We start from the raw sequence: 27,816 nt of genomic DNA on the forward strand, positions 1-27,816 counted from the left end.
GAGTAGCAACACACACACACACACCACACACACAGTGTCATACAGCACCACTGCTCCTGCTGTCTTCCTCACCCTGGTAAGAGGTAAGCACTCTGCAGACGTATGGTTTAAGGTCAAATTGCCTTTATGTGACTTTAGTCCCATCAGTCAGTTTGTGTCTTTAGTTTTGGTGTCATGTTTAAATCTTTATTACAAAAATTCAGGCTACAGCTTTAAAGGAACAGTCCACTGTATTTCCATAATGAAATATGCTCTTATCTGAATTGAGACGAGCTGCTCCGTACCTCTCTGAGCTTTGCGCGACCTCCCAGTCAGTCAGACGCAGTCAGACGCGCTGTCACTCCTGTTAGCAATGTAGCTAGGCTCAGTATGGCAAACGGTATTTTTGGGGGCTGTAGTTAGATGTGACCAAACTCTTCCGCGTTTTTCCTGTTTACATAGGTTCATATGACCAGTGATATGAAACAAGTTCAGTTACACAAATTGAAACGTGGCGATTTTCTATACTATGGAAAGTCCGCACTATAATGACAGGCGTACTAACACCTTCGGCAGCGCATTGATGTCTGAGCTCCGTATCAATGCGCTGCCGAAGCGCGCAGAAGGTGTTAGTACGCCTGTCATTATAGTGCGCACTTTCCATAGCATAGAAAATCGCCACGTTTCAATTTGTGTAACTGAACTTGTTTCATATCACTGGTCATATAAACCTATGTAAACAGGAAAAACGCGGAAGAGTTTGGTCGCATCTAACTACAGCCCCAAAAAATACCGTTGGCCATGCTGAGCCTAGCTACATTGCTAACAGGAGTGACAGCGCGTCTGACTGTGTCTGACTGACTGGGAGGTCGCGCAAAGCTCGGAGAGGTACGGAGCAGCTCGTCTCAATTCAGATAAGAGCATATTTCATTATGGAAATATGGTGGACTGTTCCTTTAAAACATCATTAGTGCAAATTTACAAAATGCAAACTTAAGAAAACCGAACATGATGTCGTGATGCAATAACCGAGCTGAAGCAGCGATCGTAGACTTTTTTTTTTTTCCCCCGAACTGTTGCTTTAAAACGGAATCAAATCAGAAATATAAGGAAATGTACATGCAATTAGAGTAAGTTTTAATCAACACACTAGAGGGAGTTGGATCCAATCTGGATGTGCAGTAATAAATTAATCACTTGTGGTTGGTGGTTGTTTTATTTTTTTCAGAAATGTGTTGCATACTAAATTCCCATGTTGTGACAACTTCACATTACAAACAAACGTTTGTTTAAGGGGTTAAAAGATTACTTTATTTATTTATTTTATTTTAAATAGAATCTATCATGTTGTCTTTTTTTTTTTTTTTACTGAGCATGACATAATCCAGTCAAATAAAATCTCTGCACAAGAGCGTGATCACATTAATGCACTAAAAAAAAAAAAATTGGCACAAAAATCAATTCAGCTTTAAATTTATATATTTGATGTCTTTGCTGGTGCAGGGTGAAGTATTTCTACTTGCATGTCGCATGAAATGCACCAGAACTGACTGCTTTGTGGGTACGCAGTGACGCTGTTGCTTACGATGTCGATTTGACACCGAAGTATAAATGAAGTCACTTCAGTTAAAGCGCCTGCTCATGTCACTGCTGAAGGCTTTCGGTGCTTTTCACAGATCAGTAGAAGCCTCGCATCGAGACGTGTTGATGATCATCATTTACTGTTTAAAGTGGACAGCAAATGGGTGTCGATAATATTGAGTGTGATGCGATAAAATGATTTAACTGGTGGTCCAGCTCTCAGCGCTGAGCCAGGCGAGGTGGGGTTTCGAGCTCTCCACGCATCACCATCACATGGTCCAGGTTTTGTGGAATAACTTCATGGTCCAGTGACCTGCTTTATTGGAAAAGGAAGCAGTTCATATCACTCTCGCCGATAAAATGTGCTGAGGTTCTTTTATTTGTTATGGAAATCGCTCTGAAAAACGAATCCCGTTCAAATAGGGCTGAGAGTTTGTTCATCAGTCCGTTTATTTGAAATTCTTTTTCCTAAAGTGGGAGGATGAGCTGTTTTAGTAATTCTAATGAAGTCACTTCTGCTTTCATGCATCTCTCAGACATTGATCTGTTTGTAAGGATTTGGGGTGTAAATAAGGCATTAATCCTCAGATAAACACCTTTATTTTTTATTTCTTCATGTCAGCAGAACCTTTGAGCTCTGAGGACGAGGAGAACATGACTGCTGAGACGCTTAACTTCGGTCCAGAATGGTAATATCTCTCTCTCTCTCTCTCTCTCTCTCTCCCCACGTTAGCTGTGTTTATGTATTACTTCCCCATCACACGAGGAAACAGATGTTTCCTGAAGGTCAGCACTTTGTTTTGAATTAGTTTAGAGAAGTGATTTAATAACAGCTCACCGACACGCGCTGATAAATTACACCACCGTACCTTTATCTCCGAACATCACAGGTATAATCACTGCTTTCATCGCACTCTCAGGAACAGTTTTTATTATCCCCCGCTGGCCGAAAGGCCCGAAGAGAGATTATGTCGTGGCGATGTCTGGCTGTCCTGGGAAGGGTGCTCACCTTCTGAAATCAACTCCTCTCACAGTTTTTGGAGGAATTTCATGAAACTTGACAGGATTCTTTGTTCTATGTCAGTAGTACGCATACTGTTATTTTGTTCAATTCGGTCGCATTTTACCAGAGTTATGGACCTTGATTAACAACCTTGTACTTTCACAATTTCATGAAGGTGTGCTCGCTTTCTGACATCAACTCCTCTCTCAAATTTTGGACGAATTTCTCGAAGCTCAGCAAAAGGCCTTGTTATAGGACGGTAATACGCAGATTGCAATTTAATTTTGTTTGTGAAACTTTTCCCAGTGTTTTGACCCTTGATTAAATAACTTGTACTTTGACAATTTCATGAGGGTGTACGTTCTTCTGAAATCAACTCCTCTCACAATTTGTGGAGGAATTTCACCAAACTTGGCAAAAGGCTTTGTTATATGACAATTATACACATCTTGAAATTTCGTTTAATTTGGGCAGATTTTCCTAGAGTTATGCCCTTGATTATTAACAAACTTTATGGATGCAAACGGCGCGCCTTTTGGCGGATGCCGCCTTTTTCACGGCTGTCTGGGGGACTTGTGTGAATCGTGCAGATCTGATGAGGTTTTTTTTGGGGGGGGGTTGGAGTGTCTGATTATAATTTCATCAAAGTAAATTCTGTATTAAAATTACTAAATAAGCAAATGCCGTTACAGTCCATGAAGCAGGAAGTATAAGTATGAGAAGAAAACAGTAAATCATCAGAAAGCTGCGCACGTAAAGCCAATTACGTAACTTACGCAACTTGCGTTGGACTGATGGAAATCCTTGCACGTGCAGTGAAGTGCAGCCAGCAGCAGATAATGGCGCGCAGCCAATTGGCTTTACGTGCGCAGCTTTCTGATTTACTGTTTTCTTCTCATACTTATACTTCCTATGTTTCATGGATTGTAACGGCATTTGCTTATTTCGTAATTTTAATACAGAATTTACTTTGATGAAATTATAATCAGACACTCCAACGCCCAAAAAAAAAAAAAAAACCTCATCGGATCTGCACGATTCACACAAGTCCCCCAGACAGCCGTGAAAAAGGCGGCATCCGCCAAAAGGCGCGCCGTTTGCGTCCATGAAACTTGCACTTTGGCAATTTCATCAAGGTGTGCTTGTTTTCTGAAATCAACTTCCCTCACGATTTTTGGAGGAATTTCATGTAATTTGGCAAAAAAGTTTTTATCCCCCGCTGGCCGAAAGGCCCGAAGGGGGATTATGTCGTGGTGATGTCCATCCGGGGAAGGGTTCTCACCTTCTGAAATCAACTCTTCTCACAATTTTTGGAGGAATTTCACAAAACTTGACAGGATTTTTTGTTATATGTCGATAATATGCATGTTACAATTTCGTTTAATTCCGTCACGTTTTACCAGAGTTATGGCAGAGTTGCCAGCAGGGGATATTGTGCTCTCGGAGCACTCGTTTTCCAAATCAGTCATTTTTATAAACAGGAAATAATTACGGTGTCCCATAAGTCCAGTATCGCAGACTTAACATGTACTTTTATACACCCCGTGATGTCTCTGAGTAAGGAAGAACGAATCCAAAGATTTCTACTCGTAGTGACTTGTGTGGGCGTGTTAACCAGGTTCTTGAAAGAAAAGCTGGATTTATGGAACAGCCTGAGTGTGTGCGCGTGTGGGGACATGATGTTTTCGCATCACGTACGTAACTATGAATGAAAGCTGGAGGAGTTTCTCTGGAGGTTATCAGTGAATCAGCTCCTTCCATTTCACATAAATGATTTTGTAATGAAGTGATGAATAACAAGAGCCACGTCGTATCAAATCTAAAACTTTACAAATTATATTTTTGTGAATGATCATTGTTTTTAAAGATTTATTAATAAAAAAAAAAAAGTTTGTGTCTTTACTCAGATCAGCAGTGAAAATGTCGTATGTGTGGAAACATTTCTCAGTTCCTGTGAGGGACAGCAGACCTGTGATTTGTAAAAGGACGACATGATGATGGTGTGTGTCCTCTCCCCAGGCTCCGTGCACTATCCAGAGGCGGGAGTGTCACGTCCCCTCCTCCTTCTCCAGCAATGCCAAAGTCCAAGCTGGCCGAGTACCGCTACGGCCGCGAGGAGATGTTAGCACTTTACATCAAAGATAACAAGGTGAGAGACAGACAGACAGACAGACATGCATGCACTCTGGGCTATGTGCGCTGTCGGCTCACCGTGTGTGTGTGTGTGTGTGTGTGTGTAGGTCCCTGAGGACATGCAGGATAAGGAGTTTGCTGCCATCCTGCAGGACGAGCCGCAGCAGCCTCTGGCTCTGGTGCCTCTGACCGAGGAGGAGCAGGTCACTGCACAAACCCCAAGGAGATACTTAATCACAAACACAGATACACACTTTTTTTATCTTTATATCTTTATTTCTTCTTCCACAGAGGAACTTCTCCATGTCTGTGAACAGCGTGGCCGTGCTGAGGCTCATGGGCAAAGGAGGCGGGGCTGCCCCAGTGGGTGTGTCCCGAAGCCGAGGGAGCGCTAGAGGAGGGAGAGGTGCGTCTCACATCTCTCTGTCTCACTCACTCACTTTCGCGCGCACACACAAGTAAGCATGAAGAACATGTGATGCAAGCTGTGTTTCATATTTGGTAGGGAGGGGAAGAGGAGAAGGAGGGTTCTACCAAAGAGGAGTGGATGAGGAGGTGGGATTCGGACGCAGCCGAGAGGTGCACCGCAGCCAGAGCTGGGATGACAGGTCTGTTCTCAGACAACACATAATTTCCTGTTTATAAATTTGCCAAAATGTCTTGGGGGGAGATCGTTAATTTCAGCATTCAGGAACTTGGCCACTGGATTTAGTGTGCATGTTCTCCTAGATGGGGGAGGAGATTTCAAATAAAAGAGAAATAATAATGAATAAAATGACAACAGTGTTAAAACGGCACTAAGGCGAGTGGCATTAAGTGCCTTTATTTATTTATTTATTTATTTATTTATTTAAACCCTTTTGACCAATCAGGTGAGATGTTAGGGAGAGCAAATGAGAAACCAACATGGAGGACAAAATGGCAGTGAAAAAAAATTAGTCTCATTAGAATATGAACCTGAGGAAATTTACTACATTTTGAATGGAAAATTTAATTAGCAAGTGATTAGTTGGACTGGTCAGAGTGTTGTCATGGTTACAGTGCGAGTAATGAACACTACAGACAGGTTAAGGAAACTAAATACAGGTTTGTTTGGGTTTTTTTTTTTTCCCCTCTCTCCAGATTTATAAAACAAAACCTCCACAGTCGGTTTCTGTATTTGTTTGTTTCTGTATGTCGTGTTTTCAGAGGTGAGCGTCGTTTTGAGAAGCAGCTGAGGAGAGAGGGAGGACGCAGCGGGTTCGAGGACGGTGGGACGGGACGGAAGGATTACAATCGCTCTGACAGCGATAACTGGCGCACACTCCGGGAGGAGCAGGACGAAGAGGAAGGAGGTGGAGACGCAGGCGGGAGCTGGAGGGTGGCTGGGACACGCCGTGATGGTACAAGCACACAATATACCTTTTATAATAGACTTGGGTGTGTGTTCGGTCATTGACCTGCTCTGGACTCTCTCTCAGAAGGAGGCCCGCGCTCAGCTGGATGGAGAGACCATGGAAACGGAGACGGGCGGCGCAGAAAGTTCGACTTTGATTTTCGGGAAGGCGACGTGGTCCGGCGGAGAGCAGGGAGCGAGGGAGGAGAAGATGATAGAGACGGGCTGCCTGAGTGGTGCACTGATGAAGAGGAGGGAGAGATGGGCACCTTCGATTCGTCCGGAGCATTCATGTGTGTCAAGGTGAGGTGGAAATTTTGATGTATAGATCTGTGAATTGGGGGTGTGTGGCTTGTCCATCAGTGACACAACAGAGCTGAACAGTGAGCGCATAATCTTGACTCTCACTGACATTCCAGAAAATCTCATCTCATTATCTCTAGCCGCTTTATCCTTCTACAGGGTCGCAGGCAAGCTGGAGCCTATCCCAGCTGACTACGGGCGAAAGGCGGGGTACACCCTGGACAAGTCGCCAGGTCATCACAGGGCTGACACATAGACGCACACAACCATTCACACTCACATTCACACCTACGCTCAATTTAGAGTCACCAGTTAACCTAACCTGCATGTCTTTGGACTGTGGGGGAAACCGGAGCACCCGGAGGAAACCCACGCGGACACGGGGAGAACATGCAAACTCCGCACAGAAAGGCCCTCGCCGGCCACGGGGCTCGAACCCGGACCTTCTTGCTGTGAGGCGACAGCGCTAACCACTACACCACCGTGCCGCCACATTCCAGAAGATTCTCCTGTAAAACATTTGACTGTAGAATTTATCATTATTGACCTGTTGTCATGGTGAGATTGTTGTGAGAAAGATCTCTTGATTCTGTGAAGCATTATAAGTTTCGTCAGTTTATTTTTTTTTCATTGGTCATCCATTTGTGGGGTTGGGGTGTTTTTTATAAATATGATTGCTCTAAAAAGGCTTGTCGTCTTGGTTAATTTGTGAATTTGTCAGGGTGATGCCTTTTCTCTGGAAAACCTCGGAAAAAGCTGTCCAGTTACGGTTTGTGTTTCCGTGGTTACAGCCAAGTCTCTAACAGGTCTTCCTTTGCGAATGTGGATTGGCTTGAACAATTAAAATTCTGTTATAAAACTCTCACCCGCGCAGGTTGAATGCTGCAAGTTGACGAACGATTTGATTTTATCTTTAGAGGACGTCAAGAGACGCGATCCCTGAAGACCAGGAGCTGGAGTTTGAGGCTCTAGAGGAGGAAGACGAGGCCGAGCAGGAGAAGAAGGACAGCTGTGCTGAGAAAGGTAATTAAAAACGTCTCGTGGTGTATCATGGATATGACTAGATGGTCCACGTGTTAAAGTGGAATGTTCGCTCACTTGTTCCTCGCTCTGTCTTTTCCAGCAGAGGACACTGAAACATCTGGGGTGTCTGATGGTGGAGAGATGAAAACTACTACTACTACTTCTACTACTACAACATCTCCTCCTCCTCCTCCTGCCTCTGTTTCTGTCTCTGCTCTGGGCTTAGAACAGGAAACACACCCACCTTCTGTTGCTCCACCCACAAAGTTCAGTCTCCAGATTAATGAAGGTATTTTAATCACTCCACTTTTGGCAAATTTCCAAAAGTGCTGAAAATGTTTGATATTACATTATACTTATATTAGTTAGACTTTTATAAATATATTACAGAATATATTCCTTACTACTGGGAGTTTTTTTTTTTTTTTCATTTTGTCCTTATATTGTGAATATTTCTTTATTTTCCCCCCAGGAAACTCCTCGATGTCCAAAAGTAGTTAATGTGATTTTAATTTGAAGCACAACTAATGAGTTACTTTACATCCATGCAGCATGTGTGAAACTATGCATTTAAGATATGCATGTTTATTATTTTGTGTGACACTGAATCACCTTTGAAATCTGAACCCTGAATTTTTCCGTGTTGTATTACTGTCATTTTATTTTAATTTTAAAATCCTTGATGTGCCTTAAAGGAACAGTCCACCGTACTTCCATAATGAAATATGCTCTTATCTGAATTGAGACGAGCTGCTCCGTACCTATCCGAGCTTTGCGCGACCTCCCAGTCAGTCAGACGCAGTCAGACGCGCTGTCACTCCTGTTAGCAATGTAGCTAGGCTCAGCATGGCCAATGGTATTTTTTGGGGCTGTAGTTAGATGCGACCAAACTCTTCTGCGTTTTTCCTGTTTACATAGGTTTATATGACCAGTGATATGAAACAAGTTCAGTTATACAAATTGAAACGTGGCGATTTTCTATGCTATGGAAAGTCCGCACTATAATGACAGGCGTACTAACACCTTCTGCGCGCTTCGGCAGCGCATTGATATTTGAGCTCCATATCAATGCGCTGCCGAAGCGCGCAGAAGGTGTTAGTACGCCTGTCATTATAGTGCGCACTTTCCATAGCATAGAAAATCGCCACGTTTCAATTTGTATAACTGAACTTGTTTCATATCACTGGTCATATAAACAGGAAAAACGCGGAAGAGTTTGGTCGCATCTAACTACAGCCCCAAAAAATACCATTGGCCATACTGAGCCTAGCTACATTGCTAACAGGAGTGACAGCGCGTCTGACTGCGTCTGACTGACTGGGAGGTCGCGCAAAGCTCGGAGAGGTACGGAGCAGCTCGTCTCAATTCAGATAAGAGCATATTTCATTATGGAAGTACGGTGGACTGTTCCTTTAACCTCCTAGGGCTTAGCGGTCACATACGTGGACAGCACTTTTTAGAAATTCGGAACAAGAATCCACATATGTGGACATACTTTTTCTCTAAAAGTACATCTTATCAAAAGATGATGCTTAGTTTTTATTCTAATCAGGTTCTAATAAGCCCAAATAGCAAAGAGAAATAAAAAAATGCATGTAAAAAAACAGCTTGGGCCTTAGGAGGTTAAAGAGGGGGGTGTGTGTGTGTGTGTTTTTTCAACGCAGCTCCAGTAGGGGGCAGCACTCAGCTGCCTCACAGCTCTCCTCCTGCCGGCACTTCCTCTCCTCCTGTCACCGCCGCTGATCTCCTTCCACCAGGGGGCGATAACGAGGAGGAGGACGGCATGACGCACATGCAGCAGGTCAGTGTCTTGCCAGAAGAAAAAGTATTTGCACCCTGTTTGTGCTTTTTTAGTTGTTTTTTTTTTAAATCCTGTTTTGTATTGCTAAAGTCTGAAAAACTGTCACAGCTAAGAACATTTAGAAAAAATGTAGTATGTTATTTTGCAATGATGTGCCACCCCGATTCCGACAAAGTACAAATTGTAAATAAAAACGGATGTGGAATGATGTGGAAGTTTCAAAATTCCATATTTTATTCAGAATAGAACATAGATGACATATCAAATGTTTAAACTGAGAAAATGTATCATTTAAAGTGAAAAATGAGGTGATTTTAAATTTCATGACAACAACACATCTCAAAAAAGTTGGGACAAGGCCATGTTTCCCACTGAGAGACATCCCCTTTTCTCTTTACAACAGTCTGTAAACGTCTGGGGACTGAGGAGACAAGTTGCTCAAGTTTAGGGATAGGAATGTTAACCCATTCTTGTCTAATGTAGGATTCTAGTTGCTCAACTGTCTTGGGTCTTTTTTGTCGTATCTTCCGCTTTATGATGCGCCAAATGTTTTCTATGGGTGAAAGATCTGGACTGCAGGCTGGCCAGTTCAGTACCCGGACCCTTCTTCTACGCAGCCATGATGCTGTAATTGATGCAGTATGTGGTTTGGCATTGTCATGTTGGAAAATGCAAGGTCTTCCCTGAAAGAGACGTCGTCTGGATGGGAGCATATGTTTCTCTAGAACCTGGATATACCTTTCAGCATTGATGGTGTCTTTCCAGATGTTTAAGCTGCCCATGCCACACGCACTAATGCAACCCCATACCATCAGAGATGCAGGCTTCTGAACTGAGCGCCGATAACAACTTGGGTCGTCCTTCTCCTCTTTAGTCCGAATGACACGGCATCCCTGATTTCCATAAAGAACTTCAAATTTTGATTCGTCTGACCACAGAACAGTTTTCCACTTTGCCACAGTCCATTTTAAATGAGCCTTGGCCCAGAGAAGACGTCTGCGCTTCTGGATCGTGTTTAGATACGGCTTCTTCTTTGAACTATAGAGTTTTAGCTGGCAACGGCGGATGGCACGGTGAATTGTGTTCACAGATAATGTTCTCTGGAAATATTCCTGAGCCCATTTTGTGATTTCCAATACAGAAGCATGCCTGTATGTGATGCAGTGCCGTCTAAGGGCCCGAAGATCACGGGCACCCAGTATGGTTTTCCGGCCTTGACCCTTACGCACAGAGATTCTTCCAGATTCTCTGAATCTTTTGATGATATTATGCACTGTAGATGATGATATGTTCAAACTCTTTGCAATTTTACACTGTCGAACTCCTTTCTGATATTGCTCCACTATTTGTCGGCGCAGAATTAGGGGGATTGGTGATCCTCTTCCCATCTTTACTTCCGAGAGCCGCTGCCACTCCAAGATGCTCTTTTTATACCCAGTCATGTTAATGACCTATTGCCAATTGACCTAATGAGTTGCAATTTGGTCCTCCAGCTGTTCCTTTTTTGTACCTTTAACTTTTCCAGCCTCTTATTGCCCCGTCCCAACTTTTTTGAGATGTGTTGCTGTCATGAAATTTCAAAATGTCTCACTTTCGACATTTGATATGTTGTCTATGTTCTATTGTGAATACAATATCAGTTTTTGAGATTTGTAAATTATTGCATTCCATTTTTATTTACAATTTGTACTTTGTCCCAACTTTTTTGGAATCGGGGTTGTATGATTTCCATGTTTTAATCTTAATTTCTTATTACCTGCTAAAAAACTATGGAAAAAAAATCACACATATTTTTCATCTCACTTTGTTCTCAGGCTCATGAGCTTAGGGTTTTTTATTTTATTTTATTTTTTTTAAATATAATTTTATGATGCTCATTCAGGTCAGGTTTATGTTAAGTATTTGTAGTGTTGCTCTTTTTATTAAAACAAAAGAGTGGTTTTATAAAGGGTTAAAGGTCACTGATCATGATGTCATGTGCAGGAGGCAGAGAAGATGGTGGCGTCTCTTCAGGACACGTCTCTGGAGGAGGAACGTTTCACACAGGCGCTCCAGGAGAGCCATGGAGCAGCTATCACTCGCACACACTCTCACCCCAATGCGCACACACACTCCCACTCCAACACACACACCCTGCCTCACACCGCCGGCGCCCTGCCGCTCACTCACGAGTCAGCCATGAAGTGGTTCTACAAAGATCCTCAAGGAGAGATACAAGGTATGGAGCTTTCAGTTTATTCGAGTTTTCTGGAACAGGCAGAAAAAAAATTCAGATTTTTTTTTTTTATCTGATTTCCTGTCCAAATAGTGTTTTCTGGCAGGAAAAAAAGCCATACTTTTTAAAAATTAAATGCTTGTGTCATCAAGATGGTTTTATTGTGTGTGTGTGTGTGTGTGTGTGTGTGTGTGTTCTCCTTCAGGCCCATTCAGTCCAGTGGAGATGTGTGAGTGGTTCCAGGCTGGTTATTTCACCATGACCCTGCTGGTGAAGAGAGGTTGTGATGAGGGCTTCCAGCCACTGGGGGACGTCATCAAGATGTGGGGACGCGTGCCTTTCTCTCCAGGACCCTCACCTCCTCCCCTGCTGGTGAGACACAAACACACATGAATATGCATATGTGAAATGTTATAGTATGTTCTGTTCATTATTAACTCTGTGTGTGTGTGTGTAAGGGTAACATGGACCAGGAGATGTTGAAGAAGCAGTTGGAGCAGGCAGCCACTGCAGCGCTCTACCAGCAGCTCCAAATGAGGTTCCAACACATGAACAGGTACTGGATCTCTCTTGCAAGTGCACACAGGTTAAAACACTCCAGACCAGCTGTTTTACTCGTGTGTGTGTGCATTTCAGGTGTGGTGAGTCGGGAATGATGCCTGCTATGAACCGGTCAGTGCCAGAAACCTGGGACATTCATACCTCATCCTCACAGACACAAGGTAGTGTTAATACTGCTTTATAAACATTGAGCACTAATTCCACCACACAATGTAAACAGCACTGTCTACACATGCCTTTACAAACATCTTTACACTGTGTGCACAATTATTAGGCAAGTTGTATTCCTGATGATTAATTTTATCGTTGAACAAATACAGTGCTCTCAGTTAATCCAAATTGTTAATAAACCTTAAACCAGAATGATTAACAAAGGAAAGGGGAGTTTAGGCCTTCTCAGGGGAATATATAAGTGTGCAGAATTATTAGGCAACATTTAGTGTGCAGAATTATTATGCAACTAAATGAAAAGCTTAAAGTTTCCCATCTCACTTGTTTATTTTAATTTTCAGTGTAACAAATAAACAACTCAGAATTAACAAATAAACACTTCTAGCATTTCAGAAATATTCAGTGACCAATATAGCCACCCTTCTTTTCAATAACTGCCATGAGCCTTCCATCCAGTCTGTTAGTTTTTTGATTTGTTGACGATCAACTTTTTGTGCAGGAGCAACCACGGCCTCCCAAATGCTATTCAGAGTGGTGTATTGTCTTCCCTCGCTGTAAATCTCATGCTTAAGAAGGGGCCACAAGTACTCAATAGGGTTTAAGTCAGGTGAGGAAGGGGGCCATGTCATTACTTTGTCATCTTTAAGGCCTTTGTGGGCTCGCCAAGCAGTGGAGTACTTGGGTGCATGTGATGCTGCATTGTTCTGCATAACAATCATGGCCTTCTTGAATGATGCAGACTTCTTCCCATACCACTGCTTGAAGAATGTATCTTTTAGAAACTGGCAGTAGGTTTGGGAGTTAATGTTAAGTCCATCTTCAACCTGAAATGGTCAAACTAGCTCATCCTTAATAATAGCAGCCCATGCCATTACCCCTCCACCACCTTGCTGGTGTCTGAGTCAAAGTGCCCTGTGTCCATTAGTTATCCAGCTATGGGCCCATCCATCTGGTCTATCCAGAGTCACTCTCATTTCATCTGTCCATAAAACCTTTGGAAAATCTGTCTTCAGATATTTCTTGGCCCAATCTTGACATTTCAACTTGTGAGTCTTGTTTAGTGGTGGTCGTGTTTCAGCCTTCCTTACCTTGGCCATGTCTCTGAGCACCGAACACCTTGTCCTTCTGGACACTCCAGGTCGATTGCAGTTCTAGAATATTGTGGCACTGGAGGATAATGGGTTCCTGGTAGCTTCATGTTTAATCCTTCTCAAGTCTTTTGCGGTTAATTTGTGTCTTTTCTTCTCCACACATTTTTTGCGACCCTGTTGACTATTTGCAACAAAACGTTTGATTGTTCTGTGCTCACATTTCTATAGCTTAGCTATTTCAAGAGTGCTGCATCCCTCTGATAGGCATTTTACAATTTTTGTCTTTTCAGTGTCTGTTAAATCTCTTTTTTGGCCCATTTTGCCTGAGATAAAGAAGCTGCCTAATAATTATGCACACCTTAATATAGGGTATTAATTACTTTAGGTCACACCCTCCCTCATTACACAAATAAATACAACCTGAGAATGCTTAAATCCAATTAGCATTCAAGTGTATCTAGCTTGCGGTTGGAAAACATGCATAGAAATAATGGTAGGGTCAGAGTACTCACTTGCCTAATAATTGTGCACACAGTGTAGGAGCACTGAGTTTACTCCATTTATAAAACTGCATTTAGAAAACAGAGTGTTCCTAAAGATCACGCTGGTTTTAATACTCCATTTAGACCACTTGGTTAAAAACCTCTGTTTTTCGGAAAGGTCTTTCAGAACACTCCTATTCACCTTACTCCACCATGCCCACTTAAAGGGCATCACAATACTTGGAAGAAGAAAAGTATTTCCCTCAAAGTGTTCTGAACACAACAACAACAACAAAAAAAAAATACTGGGATGTTGTATCCACCACCTTCCAAATGGGTTAAATCAGGGCTTTTCAAAGTGTGGGGCGTGCCCCCCCTGGGGGGCGCCAGAGTTCTTCGGGGGGGGCGCAACGTGAGAGACAAAATGGATCGGTTTTTAGTACCTAAAGCTACAGTGAGTGAGGAGACAAAGTCTGGGCCAAGCAAAAAACAGAGCCTCCAGGATGTTGCGATTTGCAACTTCAGCGCAAATTCAACCAATCCCCGCGAATTCAGGGCGGTGTTGCAATTATGTCCAATCACCGCAACTTTCCCACAAATTTGACTAATCGTTGGCGTCGTCTTGAGGTGACGTCGACAAACTACCTTCCGCCTTACTTCCGTGTGTTCAAGAGAAGCAGCATGCGCGTCGTGTTGCCAGATTGGACGATTTCAAGTGCATTTTGGCGGATTTTGGACTGGAAAACGTCAGCAGTATCTGGCAACACTGAAAGTGTTATGTTTACAGTGAAGGACTGTGTGCACTTTATTATTTTTTTTTTTACTTTATACAAGAAATTAATGGATGCCAACATTTTTGCCAAAATGGTATTTTATTTTCCATTGTTTAGGCAGCTTCAGCATCATACTGTGAGATTCTGTTCAAATTGGTTTTTTTCTTCTATGAAGCCTGAGCCATGTATTTTATTAGTTTATAATTATTGTTTAATTTAGTCTTCAGGAGAGACTGCCTGCACACAGTACTAGTATTAATAGGTTTTTTTTTCTTACATAAAAGCTGAGGCATTTATATTATATTTTAAGGTAACTTCATGTTGTGCTGTGAGGTTCTCTGACCTTTAACTTTTGAACCAACAGGTGCATTTGGATAAGTAAAGCCTATTTTTCTGCATTTTTGTAGTCCTGGTAATCTTTTATATTGGTAAAGTTGTTTATAGGACCATTTCTCTTTGTTTTTTTAATCAATAGTTTTTCAGTAATAACTTAATATTTAACATATCACTCGATTTTAATCACAAAAAGAGAAAATCGCAACAATTTCTCGCAACTTTCACTTCCTCCCGCAATGTAATCGCAGCAAAAACCTAAAAAACACCGCAACTTTCATCGCAATTTTTTTGGAAACCCCCCGCAACATCAGACATTTTAGCCCACAACAATCACAAAAAAGGCCTGCGGAATCCTGGGGGACTGGAAAAAGAAGGAAGTATGACCACGATTATTTAAAGTTTGGATTTTCATGGACTGGATCTGAAGATGCCCCACTGCCACAGTGTGTTGTCTGCCAAGAGATGCTAGCTAACGATGCTATGGGATGTTTAAAATGTGTAAAACAAGATGTTTTAAAAAGCACAGATGTTTAAAATGTGAAAAAGAAAAAAATTGTGTACAACAACCATTTTTAAAAAAATACGAATGGAACATTAAGTATAGCAACAACAAAAATTGTAAGGGGGGGGGGGCGCTGTTTTTTATTTGCTCTCCGAGGGGGGGCTGACTCTCCCACACTTTGAAAACCCCTGGGTTAAATGAATGTGTCACATTATTCATGACCTCGCTCTCAAGTTCAAGTCTGAACATTACTGCTCTGGACACTGATCATAAAGTAGCTATGCTAGCCGTTACTCAGCAGCACCCGGCGCGTCCACTTTACCGTTTCTTTGGGTACAGATATTCTGGTTTTGGTTTCCCCCTCAACGAAATGGTAAGAAGAGTGGATACAAGGTGTATGGTGTCCCGCAACAATCAGATTTTGTTTTGTGTTTGTAATGCTTCTGTTCAAACATAATACTCCTTCATCCAATAATTGTGACACCCTCTGAGTATATAATACTACTAACTGTAGTGCAGTGTTATCACTGTGGTCTTTTATCTAAATCGGTGAATTCACGGTCACCCTGGAAATTCCAACACAAAATAAACAAACATGGCCACTCCCTTTGTTGTCATGGAAAATAAGGTGCATAGAAACGCACAGCATTTAAAACTCAAAGGTTCGTCCAATCGGTTGACTACTAATCTTAATTATTATACACAACTGAAAATTTTCACTTATGACGTTTCGATGTCTTTCTTAGCTGATATCTTGATCACATCTAACGCTTGGCGTCTCTGGCCGCCGCTGGATGGTGCACGTGACCTAGAAATCAGCTGATCCCATGTATGGCTGAGTTGGAATGTCTGCACGTCCCGATTCATGCAGCAGTCTGTCTTCCGGAATCCATACGGCCTCTTTTATCTATCGATCACCTTTAACCCCCTGACCATGTGATTAACTGGGAGGGGGTTAAGGTGATCGATAGACAGGCAGACCAGATGGATAAAAGATGCCGTATGGATTCTGGAAGACAGACTGCTGCATGAATTGGGACGTAGGGACAAACCAACTCCAGCCGTACGTGGGATCAGCTGAGTTCTCGGTCACGTGCACCATCCGGCGGCGGCCAGAGACACCAAGAGTTACATGTGATCAAGATGTCAGCTAAGAAAGACATCGAAACGTCATAAGTAAGTGAAATTTTTCAGTTGTGTATAATAACTTTTTTTTTTTTTTTTAAGATTTGCATTTAGAACTGTTTAAAACATTGTTAGAACACGCCTACATGAACACTGTTTAGAACGGTCCTTTGACATTTAGCATGAAGGCTGAAAACATAACCAGATTGATGTTCCGCTGGGGGATGTTCCAGAAAGCAAGTTTAACAAAACACTGAGTTGATGAAGCTTGAGCTGGAAAACTGTCCAGTTCCAGAACAGCTGATCAGAGTTAAGTGTGTGCGTGACAATATAAAAAGACGTCTTCAGTGCAGCTCTGATACTAGAATTCACCATGGCAACCAGTAAGAAATAAGGTCGCCCTATGTCCGGCTTTCCCAGAGCGTCGTGCCTGCATTCCTGAAGGTGTGCAGATTGTCTCTAGGGGTGCACAAGACAAAACGTTGTAATGGTGAAAATAAATAAATAAATAAAAATCTAAATTAACATATTGTTATCTAATCATGAGACTGCAGTAAACTGAACCGTTATATTTTCGGCTCTAATGATTAAATCTAATCAGCATCTCCTAATGCAAGAATGTGAATTAATTCAGCCTCAACATCAATCGAGTTAACGAGGAAAGGACGCTGTGTCTGACAGCTGCTTCAGGCTCAACAGGTTCACAGAGTTGGTTACTGTGGCAACTGACCCAGAGTTACAGCTCTTTCTGGAACGCCCCGTTGTTCTGGTATTTAAAAACCATTATTAAGGAGTTGAACACCTAATGTCAGCACTAATGTCCTGTGTGTGTCCTGCAGGTGCTGAGGTCGGTCTGTGGGATATGACCATAACTAACTCACCTCAGGGTCCAACTCTCGAGCAGCTGCAGAAAGTAAGACTGGTTTGGGCGTCACCTTTTGCTGTATATCGACGCCTGTGATTCATTTCATAATTTTGTGTGTGTGTCAGCTCCAGCAGGAGAGGCGTGAAGCTGAACTCAGGGTGAAGAGGGAGGATGAGGAGCGAAAACGTCGGGAGGAGAAGAGGAGGCAACAGGAAGAGCAGAAGAGGAGAGAGGAGGAGGAGTTGTACAGGCGCAAACGTGAGCAGGTACACGGGGTCTAACTTACTAATCAAAACTCTTGTAGCTTACATCATCCTGTAATGAACACCGTGCTCGCTTATAACAACATATATAAAACACTATTACAAGACTGAGGACCAACTCCGTGCACATATGGATACTGAAATGTGTGTGTGTGTGTGTGTGCAGCAATGTCGTCAGCAGGAGCTCCTCTTGAAGCTGCTCCAGCAGAGTCAGCAGCAGCGGGAGGCGCAGGGAGGTGCAGGTTGGAGCTCGGCTCAGGCAGGGTCCCTGTCTCTGGGTAAAGCTCAGGGAAAGAACCTCGGTCTGCTGGAGCAGCAACAGCAGAGAGTGCAGCAGCAGAGGGTGAGACGCTCCTCACTACACACACTCCGTTCAAATCAGTCCTGTCTTGATTGCGTAATTCACACTCGCTACCTTGATTGGCTCGGCGGCAGCAGGAGCAGAGCTGCAGCCACTTGGGAGAACGCGTCCACCGCCTGGCGACACCCTAGCAACTACTGAGTACCATAGCAACTTCAAACCCACCTGAATAACAATATCCACTGCCTGGCAACCACCGGAGACCAGGAACTCTACTTCAAGATTAAAATGGCTCATGCTAGCACATTTGTTGTGTGTGTAGATGGCGATGGGGCAGTGGAGTGACAGCTCGGTGGGAATGTGGACAGGAATGGAGGGGAAGATCAGCAGTGGGAGCAGTATGGGCATCTGGGAAGAGGCAGTTAAAAACCAGGCCAACCATCGTAACATGGGCATGAAGAACAGCATGAGCAGCCCCTCCTTCAGGTTCTCTCTCTCGCGCGCGCGCACACACACACACACGCTGCTTTAAAGGCTTCAGGGTAGGGCTGGGCGATATGGCTGAAATCTGTATCACGATATAAGTGTTTCATATTGGTCGATATCGATAATTATTGAAACATTTTATGACCTATTTAAAATAAGGACCAGGAGGGAACAATACTAAATTCAAACATTTATTTTAAACTTAAACTTCCTCTGACAGCCAATAAGCAAGGAATGTCAACACGCATGTTCAATGTTAGGATCACAACGAAAACTGAGCAGTTATCAATAATAAAGTGCTTAAAAAACTCAAGTGTTATAAAAACATGAGCAAAGTGTTAAATGTAAACATAGCAAAAGCTGCTATGTGAGAAGGACTGTCATATTTTTAATTTTTTACTGCAAGTTTAGTGCAAAAAAAGTTCACCCTCTGGTGAATAACATTTAAAAACATAAAAATATGCAGTGCTTTATAAACATAAAAGAAATTGAGTGAAACTGAGGTAGACTTAGACTATTCTTAAACTATTCAAGTATATTTTCATTGAAGGTTTGATAAAATAAAAATAGTGTTTTGTAAACATAGAAGAAATTAAAGTAAAACTGAGGTAGACGTAAGACTTTACATCTGTAACATCTGACCTTACTGACTTTATCCACAATTTCCTCGCTCGTTCCGGCACTCATCTTTCTTTTCTTGGCCACGCTGTTTCTAGGAAAAAAAATAAACACGACCATGAGACAACGAGATGGCGCAACCAAACGCGATACTGTTAGATGATTTGCTGTCAGCGTGTCACTCCCTATGCGTTGCTAGGCACCAGAGGACGAGTGCCTCTGCTCATGCAACCAAGCTTGCTTCGCAACAACAGTTGATTGAAAGCGGACCAAAACCAGAGAGGGCTCTGGCTAACGCTTGTTTCTTGAAAAAAAAAAAAAAACATTCTATCGAAACGTTCTATCGAACGCATTTTCTATTGATATCAAGTATGTGTCTATTGCGATACGTATCGTTATCATTTTATCGCCCAGCCCTACTTCAGGGACAACGAGTACTAGCTCACCTGTCTATATTAGAAGACTTAATTGTTTGTGTGTGTGTGTGGTGTTAGTGATCAGTACATGCTGAACCGTCGGAAGCGGACGGAGGAAGAGGAGCGGCTGCTGAAGCTCTTACAGGGCATGAAGCCTCAGCAGGACGGATTCACCACGTGGTGTGAACAAATGCTGCACGCTCTCAACACCTCAGCCAACAACTCGTCCTCCTCTGGGGATGGTGAGCACACACACACACACACACACACACACAGAGTGTAGTGATGAGATATGGGTCAAAGATGTGACATTTAAATATGCAAATATAAAGCCCCAAGTGTTTACAGGAAAAGAATTGCATATAGAGTGATGCGTCATGATTATGCCAGTATTTTTATTTATTTATTTTTTAATTAAGTACTTTGCAGAAAATTGGCATGTAATTATAAATGTCGAATCATATGCCTTTATTAAATGTACTGTTTCTACTTGGCTTGAAAGAGTTGTCATTCAATCACCAACTGGATTTAGGACACGTGTGTGTCTCTCTCTCTCTCTCTCTCTCTCTCTCTCTCTCTCTCTCCTGTTTGTTGAGACGAATCTGTTCTCAGCGCATGTTTTTTGTAATCTCTCCCGTGTGTGTGTGTGTGCGTGCACTTAGTGGCCGCCATCGTGGCGTATCTCAAGGAAGTCGAGTCGCCGTACGAGGTGCATGACTTCATCCGCTCGTACCTGGGCGACACGGTCGAAGCCAAAGAGTTCGCCAAGCAGTTCCTGGAGCGCCGTGCCAAGCAGAAAGCCAACCAGCAGAGACAGCAGCAGCAGGTCATTATTCACCCACAGGCACTCTAAACTTTTATAGAATGCCGTTCTGTAGATACAGCAAGTGATCAGCGTTAAAAGTGGTCTCAAATTTTTGCCACAGCTGAATCTATTGTATAAAAATTGAGGCTTGTGCTTTCAGTGAACCTCAGAATTAGTTACCGTGTAGCGCTGATCCAAAGAATGCACGGGAAATGTTCTGTTGGTCCGACTTAGACACAATTGAAGACTTTCTTAATTCAGACACACTGAGGACAATTAAAACTGCATTCCTCCACCTACTGAAAGTCTCACAAGGATCTGGGATCATGTAGAAACACCAATGCAAGCTCCTAACCCCACCATCGAGCCCGGTTGGAATATCATATCAAACGCAGCCTTTTGGCTTTAATTTTTGAACGTTTCAATTCAACGGTTTAACAGTTACAAAAAAAAACCAAACAAGCCTGGACTATCTTTTAACTCTTTTAGCTGGCTTTGTCGAGCCAACATCAAAGATCGTCCATGAACTTTAACCTTCTAATTTATCACTGCTGCTGTGTTTGTCTACAGCTGTGTAAGGAGATCGCAGGACTGAATATGAACTTCCCCTTACAGGTGAGTGTGCATTCAGCAGGGAAAAACAGCTCTAAGGAAACTTCCAAGATGTCAGCAAGTAATGCCGCCCCACCCAATCTATGATCTGACAGATCTAACATTACTACCAAATGTGTTTGGAGCCTAAATTCAGTGTTTTGTAGTTTTTCATTTACTTTAGGATTTCAGTTCTGCATCAACACCTGTGTTTGTTTATCTGCAGTCTGTATTCCAGACGAGCCACGTGGGTAAAAGTGGCAGCATGTACGACAGCCAGGGCGGGAAAATGAAGAAGAAACCCAGCATGATGCTCCACTCTGATCCCAGCATCCTCGGTGAGCAGTACACACACACACACACACACACACACACACACACACACACTGTTTAACATAATGCAGTTCAGCCAGCACAGATGTACTGGTGTGGGGAAGACATGGCTTACCCATTGTAAACACTGTAACCATAGCAACACTGTTGTCAGTTTTTCCAGATGCTGATCTGTCTAACCCGAGATTCATGAACAACAGAGACAACATGCTATAAATCTTATAAACCCATTAAAAGTAGACTGACTTTCAGATTTAGGTCATAAAAATAATTTTCCCGACACCTACCGAAAGCTACTGAATTCGAATCACAGACTTCCAGTTTTATTTGTTTGTTTGTTTTTAAATAGAACAGTTAATGAATTAAAGGCCACGTGGCCCTAAATTCTCTGCTATTTTTTTCCTGCTTCAACATGACCCAATTCAAGATACTATGTCATGCGTCACGTGGTGGGCTTTCCCCGTTCACAATGCAAGGCATTGTGGGATACAAATTTGAAAGAGGAGAGAAAAATGGAGGGCGTGAGTGTGCGAATGAAACGTGAAAGACCGACTACAGTAACGGAAAGCGAGAAGAAAAGACGTTATGTTACAACCCCGATTCCAAAAAAGTTGGGACAAAGTATAAATTGTAAATAAAAACGGAATGCAATCATTTACAAATCTCAAAAACTGATATTGTATTCACAATAGAACATAGACAACATATCAAATGTCGAAAGTGAGACATTTTGAAATTTCATGCCAAATATTGGCTCATTTGAAATTTCATGACAGCAACACATCTCAAAAAAGTTGGGACGGGCAATAAGAGGCATGCTTCTGTATTGGAAATCACAAAATGGGCTCAGGAATATTTCCAGAGAACATTATCTGTGAACACAATTCACCGTGCCATCCGCCGTTGCCAGCTAAAACTCTATAGTTCAAAGAAGAAGCCGTATCTAAACACGATCCAGAAGCGCAGACGTCTTCTCTGGGCCAAGGCTCATTTAAAATGGACGGTGGCAAAGTGGAAAACTGTTCTGTGGTCAGACGAATCAAAATTTGAAGTTCTTTATGGAAATCAGGGACGCCGTGTCATTCGGACTAAAGAGGAGACGGACGACCCAAGTTGTTATCGGCGCTCAGTTCAGAAGCCTGCATCTCTGATGGTATGGGGTTGCATTAGTGCGTGTGGCATGGGCAGCTTACACATCTGGAAAGACACCATCAATGCTGAAAGGTATATCCAGGTTCTAGAGCAACATATGCTCCCATCCAGACGACGTCTCTTTCAGGGAAGACCTTGCATTTTCCAACATGACAATGCCAAACCACATACTGCATCAATTACAGCATCATGGCTGCGTAGAAGAAGGGTCCGGGTACTGAACTGGCCAGCCTGCAGTCCAGATCTTTCGCCCATAGAAAACATTTGGCGCATCATAAAACGGAAGATACGACAAAAAAGACCTAAGACAGTTGAGCAACTAGAATCCTACATTAGACAAGAATGGGTTAACATTCCTATCCCTAAACTTGAGCAACTTGTCTCCTCAGTCCCCAGACGTTTACAGACTGTTGTAAAGAGAAAAGGGGATGTCTCACAGTGGGAAACATGGCCTTGTCCCAACTTTTTTGAGATGTGTTGTTGTCATGAAATTTAAAATCACCTCATTTTTCTCTTTAAATGATACATTTTCTCAGTTTAAACATTTGATTGTTCTATTCTGAATAAAATATGGAATTTTGAAACTTCCACATCATTGCATTCCGTTTTTATTTACAATTTGTACTTTGTCTCAACTTTTTTGGAATCGGGGTTGTATATACGAAGGAAAGGAAACGCAGGACCAAACTAATAAATATGGGCGCTCAGCGAGCACCTCGGTGTGATCAGCTGTTCGTTTAGCGACAGAATGATGGAACTGTCAGTGCACGCTCAAAGGGAAACATGCACGTGCGCGCGCGCGCACACGCGGACTTCCTCTGTCTGCTTGACTGTGTGAAGCAAGCAATTTCATGCACATTATTTGCTTTAATCCCCTCAAATTAAATAACTTCCCAGCCACAGAATGGCCTTTTTTTTTAAGATATTACAGAAATAAATGTATGACCAAATTTCAGAGGGAACTAAATTTCACTGATTTTTATTAAAGTGAAAGGCCGTCTGCTTTTAAGCAGAATGTTTCCTCGAGCGCTTCCCTTCAGATTACGTATAAATCACGTACCGGGAGTTGAGGGGGTTAAAAAAAAAAAAAAAATGCTGAGTGTGAAGTAGCTTAAGTCTTTATCTAAATTTCTGTCCAGCACAAACTTCACAGAATTTATAACATTCTCAGGTGATTCATCACATCGGCTTTTGAGGACTCTGCAGGATTTTTTGTTGGTTATTTAGCAAGTTAAAGCTGGAGGTGTGTGTGTGTGTGTGTGTGTGTGTGTGTAGGTTACTCGTTTTTGGGCTCGAGCGACCGGATGATGCTCGGAGAGATGGAGGCAGTGGAGGATTACTGATCCAGCAGAACCTTACTTGAGACTACCTGAGGCCTTAACCTGGAGCAAACTAGCAGACGAATGTGCACTGCTCTCTCACTCACTCCCTCTTTCACCCACTCTCTCGCCCAGACGAGGACGGGGGGTGGATCAGAGGAACGGGGTGCAGACGGAGAGAGCTCTCGCACCTGTTTGTCTAAGCACCTTAACTAAGCTATTGCACTTTATTACCAGAGTTTCAATATTTGAAATTGAGTTTTTGTCTTATTTTTTTTTTACAGTGCAAAAGTGTGAATATATTGTTACATACATTGTGTAGAACCGTTTGTATACAAAGCGTGTGTGCGCGCGCATTAATGAATTAGCCAGATCAGCGTGAGAGAATGTGCTCTCAGAAGACAAACACTGTCGTGTTATTTGTTTTGTTTTCATATGAAAGCTATACATTTGAAAAACTTGAACATTTGCACTTGTTTAACAAAAATTTAAGAAAAAAAAAGTTTAAAAAAGTTAGATATTTTTCAGATTGTGTATGTGAGCGATTTGAAGAAAAGTCTGCACAAAGAACTTTATTACTGAGATGTATAAAGGAAATGCCATGTTTTTATTTTGTTCAAGAGAAATTTTTGTATTTCAAGTGTGTGTGTGTGTGAGAGAGAGGGGTGTGTGTGTGTGTGAGCTCGCCTGCTTTTCACTTGTACATAGATCGTTAGAGACAGAAAAGATGGGACAGTGTGGTGCTGTATTAACTTTCCTCTTTTTTTTTTTTTTTTTTTGAGGAAGTTTGAGTGTTGGGCCTCGTCCCAATCCCACATTTAACACCCTTGTTGACTTTGTCGTAGTCACCATCTTTAGTGCGACACCAGCTCAAGTGAGGAATCGGTGTAGATTTTGTAGGAAAAAGGCGTGCGTGTGTGTGTGACATTTTAAAACTCTACCACGGTGGGCGAGCTGCTGTTGCCCTGTCGAGTGATTGAGTGTGTGAGTGAGTCAATGAATAATGTTGAAGCGTTAATAGTGTAGCTCTTTTTGTTCTCTTTAAAACACCACAAAACTGTGTAATGTTTATTTCTCCCGATTTCGGAGGACCACATGTGAACTAATTGCCTTTTGAGTGTGTGTGTGCGCGCAAGAGACAACTTTACTTTTCATTGCTGTTTAAGGGAAAAGAAAAGAATGACTGATTTATTTTTTTATCGTTGCATACAAAGTATTTGAAACTTCTGTGATCTGATTTGGAGCATTTTCAAGGCTGCTACCTTACTGTCATATAGATTTTTTTTATTATTATTATTATTATTATTGATTTTGTTTTGGGTTTGTTTGCAACCTTGGGAAGTTTATTATTACAAATGAATGTATTCCTAAAATGTGGAACGGGGCGTCACACCAAGCCCAGAGTCTTCTCAATTAAGTCTGATGGGCTTTCAACAAAGACATTTTCAGAAGGAAATGTCCTGCTGTTCTTCCAGAACTTTCTCCAGCAGTGAACCTCGGGCCAATCAGAGCCAAGGACATGCACCGTGTAGCAGTAGTAGACACCCCACCCCGCCCCACTCTTCAGTCAAGACAGAGACTTTTTAAGCCTGGAGCTGAGGGTTATTATTATTATTATTATTATTAATAATCGGTACTTGAGCTAGAGGAAAGGAAACATTTCACTTTTTCTTGGTTTGGAATATATTTTTGCAAAAGAAGAAAAATAAGATGTGTAAGAAGCAGCAATAAGGACAAGAACATGTGTGAGGATATGCATTCTCCAGGAGAAGTGGACTTGAACCTCATACTGCGTCCTGGAGGAATAAAATGGATCTTCAGTCTTATGAAACGGACTCGAGCCTCCTATGTCGTCCCAGACAAGTGGGCTCGAGTCTTGTGCAGTTCTCAGCATTCTGGTGGACTCGTATTGCGTCTGCCATCTTGGCCAAGTAGACTCAAGGCTCACACAAAGTTCAAAGATTTCAAGCTGCAGACTTGCAATGTCCTACAGCGTCCACAGTGTTAGACAAGTGGATTCTTGGACTCAAGTCTCCTGCATTGTTCTGGAGGGAAAAAAGGTGACTGGAGAATGTCACTCGAGTCGTCTTTGTCACATGAAGGAAAATCCAGCACCGTTACTGAAATGGCTGGTTTTAACTGAATGTTCCACCGAAAACTTGACAGCAGCTTGGCTTCCGGAGAACATTACGGTGTGTTTTCACCCTTAGATTTGGATGGACAACTTGTAAAGAAGAACAGGGTGGAAGTTCCTTTACCTACATCGTGGACTAGAACTGCAGAGAGAGCGAGAGACAGACACTGCTGCTGGTCCTCGTGGAAGAGGAATGAATGAAACCTCCCAGTTCCAGCGTGAGGACAGGTAAAACACCAGCTTCTACTCATTTATACAAGTAACCAGTTTACTAGTGACCGTACACGTCAAAGTTTTGACTCTACTACCCTGTCTAAGGATGAAACGCAACCCTCATTGACCCAAATCGTGACTGTGTGTTTGTCTCATATCATACTAGTAGAATACTACAGTTTCTCTCACAGCAGTACTGAATTCTGATTGGAAGGTGCTTGTTTTTTTGTTTGTTTGTTTCCTCCCCCTTCTGCTCATCCCAGGTTTATATTAACTTGCTCATTCTAAGACATTATCGTTTCTTTGGTAACAACTCATTCACAAGAACAGATGCTCCAGCTAATCTCAGACTAATTGCTCTGTAATATTTGTGGAAGGAGTCTCCAGTGTCAGAAACCTTAGTTACAGCTTTACCTCTGTTGTCTTCAGTACAGAGGAGTTTGTGCATCTTTGCCTTTCCTCAGAAACACAAGGGTTTTTTTTGTCTTAACTTCAAGAGAAAAAAAAAAGAGGCTGGTGCAGGAAAGTGTGTTTATAGCTGCTATAATATAAGTGTAAATGGATAAGAAATGACATGATGTTCTGTAATAAATTGCTGTGTTGTTATAAGAGGAATAAAACACCTGCCATCGTGTTGTTTTAGGTCGATAATCAACCTTGATGATGTAACAGAAACTTGGCTTGATTGTTTTCCGATAACCGTGTGACCCAGAGTATACGATTAGCGTGTGAACCTTGTGACCGTGTTTTGATCCGACTTCTTCTCATTGTTTCGACAGATTCCCTGTGATCAGAGCCGGGTTTCTCCTGCGAGGACGACCTCAGGATCTGTCCGAGGTTTCTGACACACTGAACTGCGTCCTTTTCTTTCTTTCTGTATTTTTCAGGCATGTGCCGAAATTCGTCGATTATAATCCCAGTACTCCGCATACACAAGACGTTAGCGCTATTCCCTTTAGCAAAGCGGAGATCCTCGTAAACAAATGTGACTGCACACGAGCACCACTGCTGTACGAAGAGGAAGCCGAGGTTGCTTTTCAGTGACCGATCAGAACAGCTACGTATTGTTTTGAATTTAGTCACAAAATTTATATCAGAGATCATACATAGAAAAATGTCATCATGGCACATGCCAACTACTTTTCCTTCTTCCTCAATTATACATTTTACTTTAAATTTCCTCCTCTTGGTCATGTGATCTATAAGGGTGGAGCTGAAGTTAAACTCGATCATGATCTCACCACTGTATTTTAGCTTCCTAACAAAACTGGTGCCTATTCTTAATGACAATGTTATTAACCCAATGTTAGCTTGCTTGCTTGAATACATGGCGATTTTTAATTTCACACAGTACTAACTGCCTGTGAGGTAACATTAATGCTAGCAAACATTAGCTACATGAACGTAGCACTCTATAGTCAAGCTGGCAAATGATGTTAACATATCTTACGAGCTGATCGGATTTCACCTTACGCTCCACACTTCTTGTGTATATAAATGTAAATTTTTATTTTCTGAAAAAAATTTCCCCCTTGTTTTTGTTGCCATGCCTTAAACTGTACAGTGGACAATTTTATCGCGACTTGCTATCTCACGCGAGTGTGCATCAGCAGTCTGGACGCAGACACGCCCTCAGCTGTGGAGCGTTTCCACTCGGCTCTGTATATACCGGTTTCCTTGCTACGACAGTTTTAAGGTATTATCAAAGTTTGCAGGTCCTTTTCGCTGAAAAGGACATGTTCGCCCGACCCATGCTCCATCCCTCTGTCCGCCAGCCGCATGGACACAGAGGGTGGGGCTAGTGGAGTTTTTGCTTTGAGAAGAACAAACTATGTTAAACAGAAAATAAAGATTTTAAAGGTTGAA

General features: G+C 42.3%; 1 protein-coding gene across 1 annotated transcript; it reads left to right on the forward strand.

Moving 5' to 3' along the window:
- Nucleotides 1-27,816, forward strand: gigyf1b (GRB10 interacting GYF protein 1b). The gene is made up of 25 exons (XM_060909347.1): nucleotides 1-83; nucleotides 2,183-2,249; nucleotides 4,583-4,712; nucleotides 4,804-4,899; nucleotides 4,988-5,102; nucleotides 5,202-5,304; nucleotides 5,885-6,078; nucleotides 6,157-6,374; nucleotides 7,292-7,397; nucleotides 7,498-7,686; nucleotides 9,062-9,198; nucleotides 11,182-11,416; nucleotides 11,619-11,785; nucleotides 11,872-11,969; nucleotides 12,050-12,135; nucleotides 17,294-17,367; nucleotides 17,445-17,585; nucleotides 17,749-17,925; nucleotides 18,206-18,369; nucleotides 19,482-19,645; nucleotides 20,066-20,229; nucleotides 20,779-20,823; nucleotides 21,026-21,137; nucleotides 23,560-25,965; nucleotides 26,730-27,816. Exons 2-24 carry the CDS (start codon nucleotides 2,215-2,217, stop codon nucleotides 23,625-23,627), a joined length of 3,018 nt encoding a protein of 1,005 aa, XP_060765330.1. The 5' UTR covers nucleotides 1-83; nucleotides 2,183-2,214; the 3' UTR covers nucleotides 23,628-25,965; nucleotides 26,730-27,816.

This window comes from Neoarius graeffei, chromosome 25 (genome assembly GCF_027579695.1).
Source record: "Neoarius graeffei isolate fNeoGra1 chromosome 25, fNeoGra1.pri, whole genome shotgun sequence".
NCBI classification, from domain to species: Eukaryota; Metazoa; Chordata; class Actinopteri; order Siluriformes; family Ariidae; genus Neoarius; species Neoarius graeffei.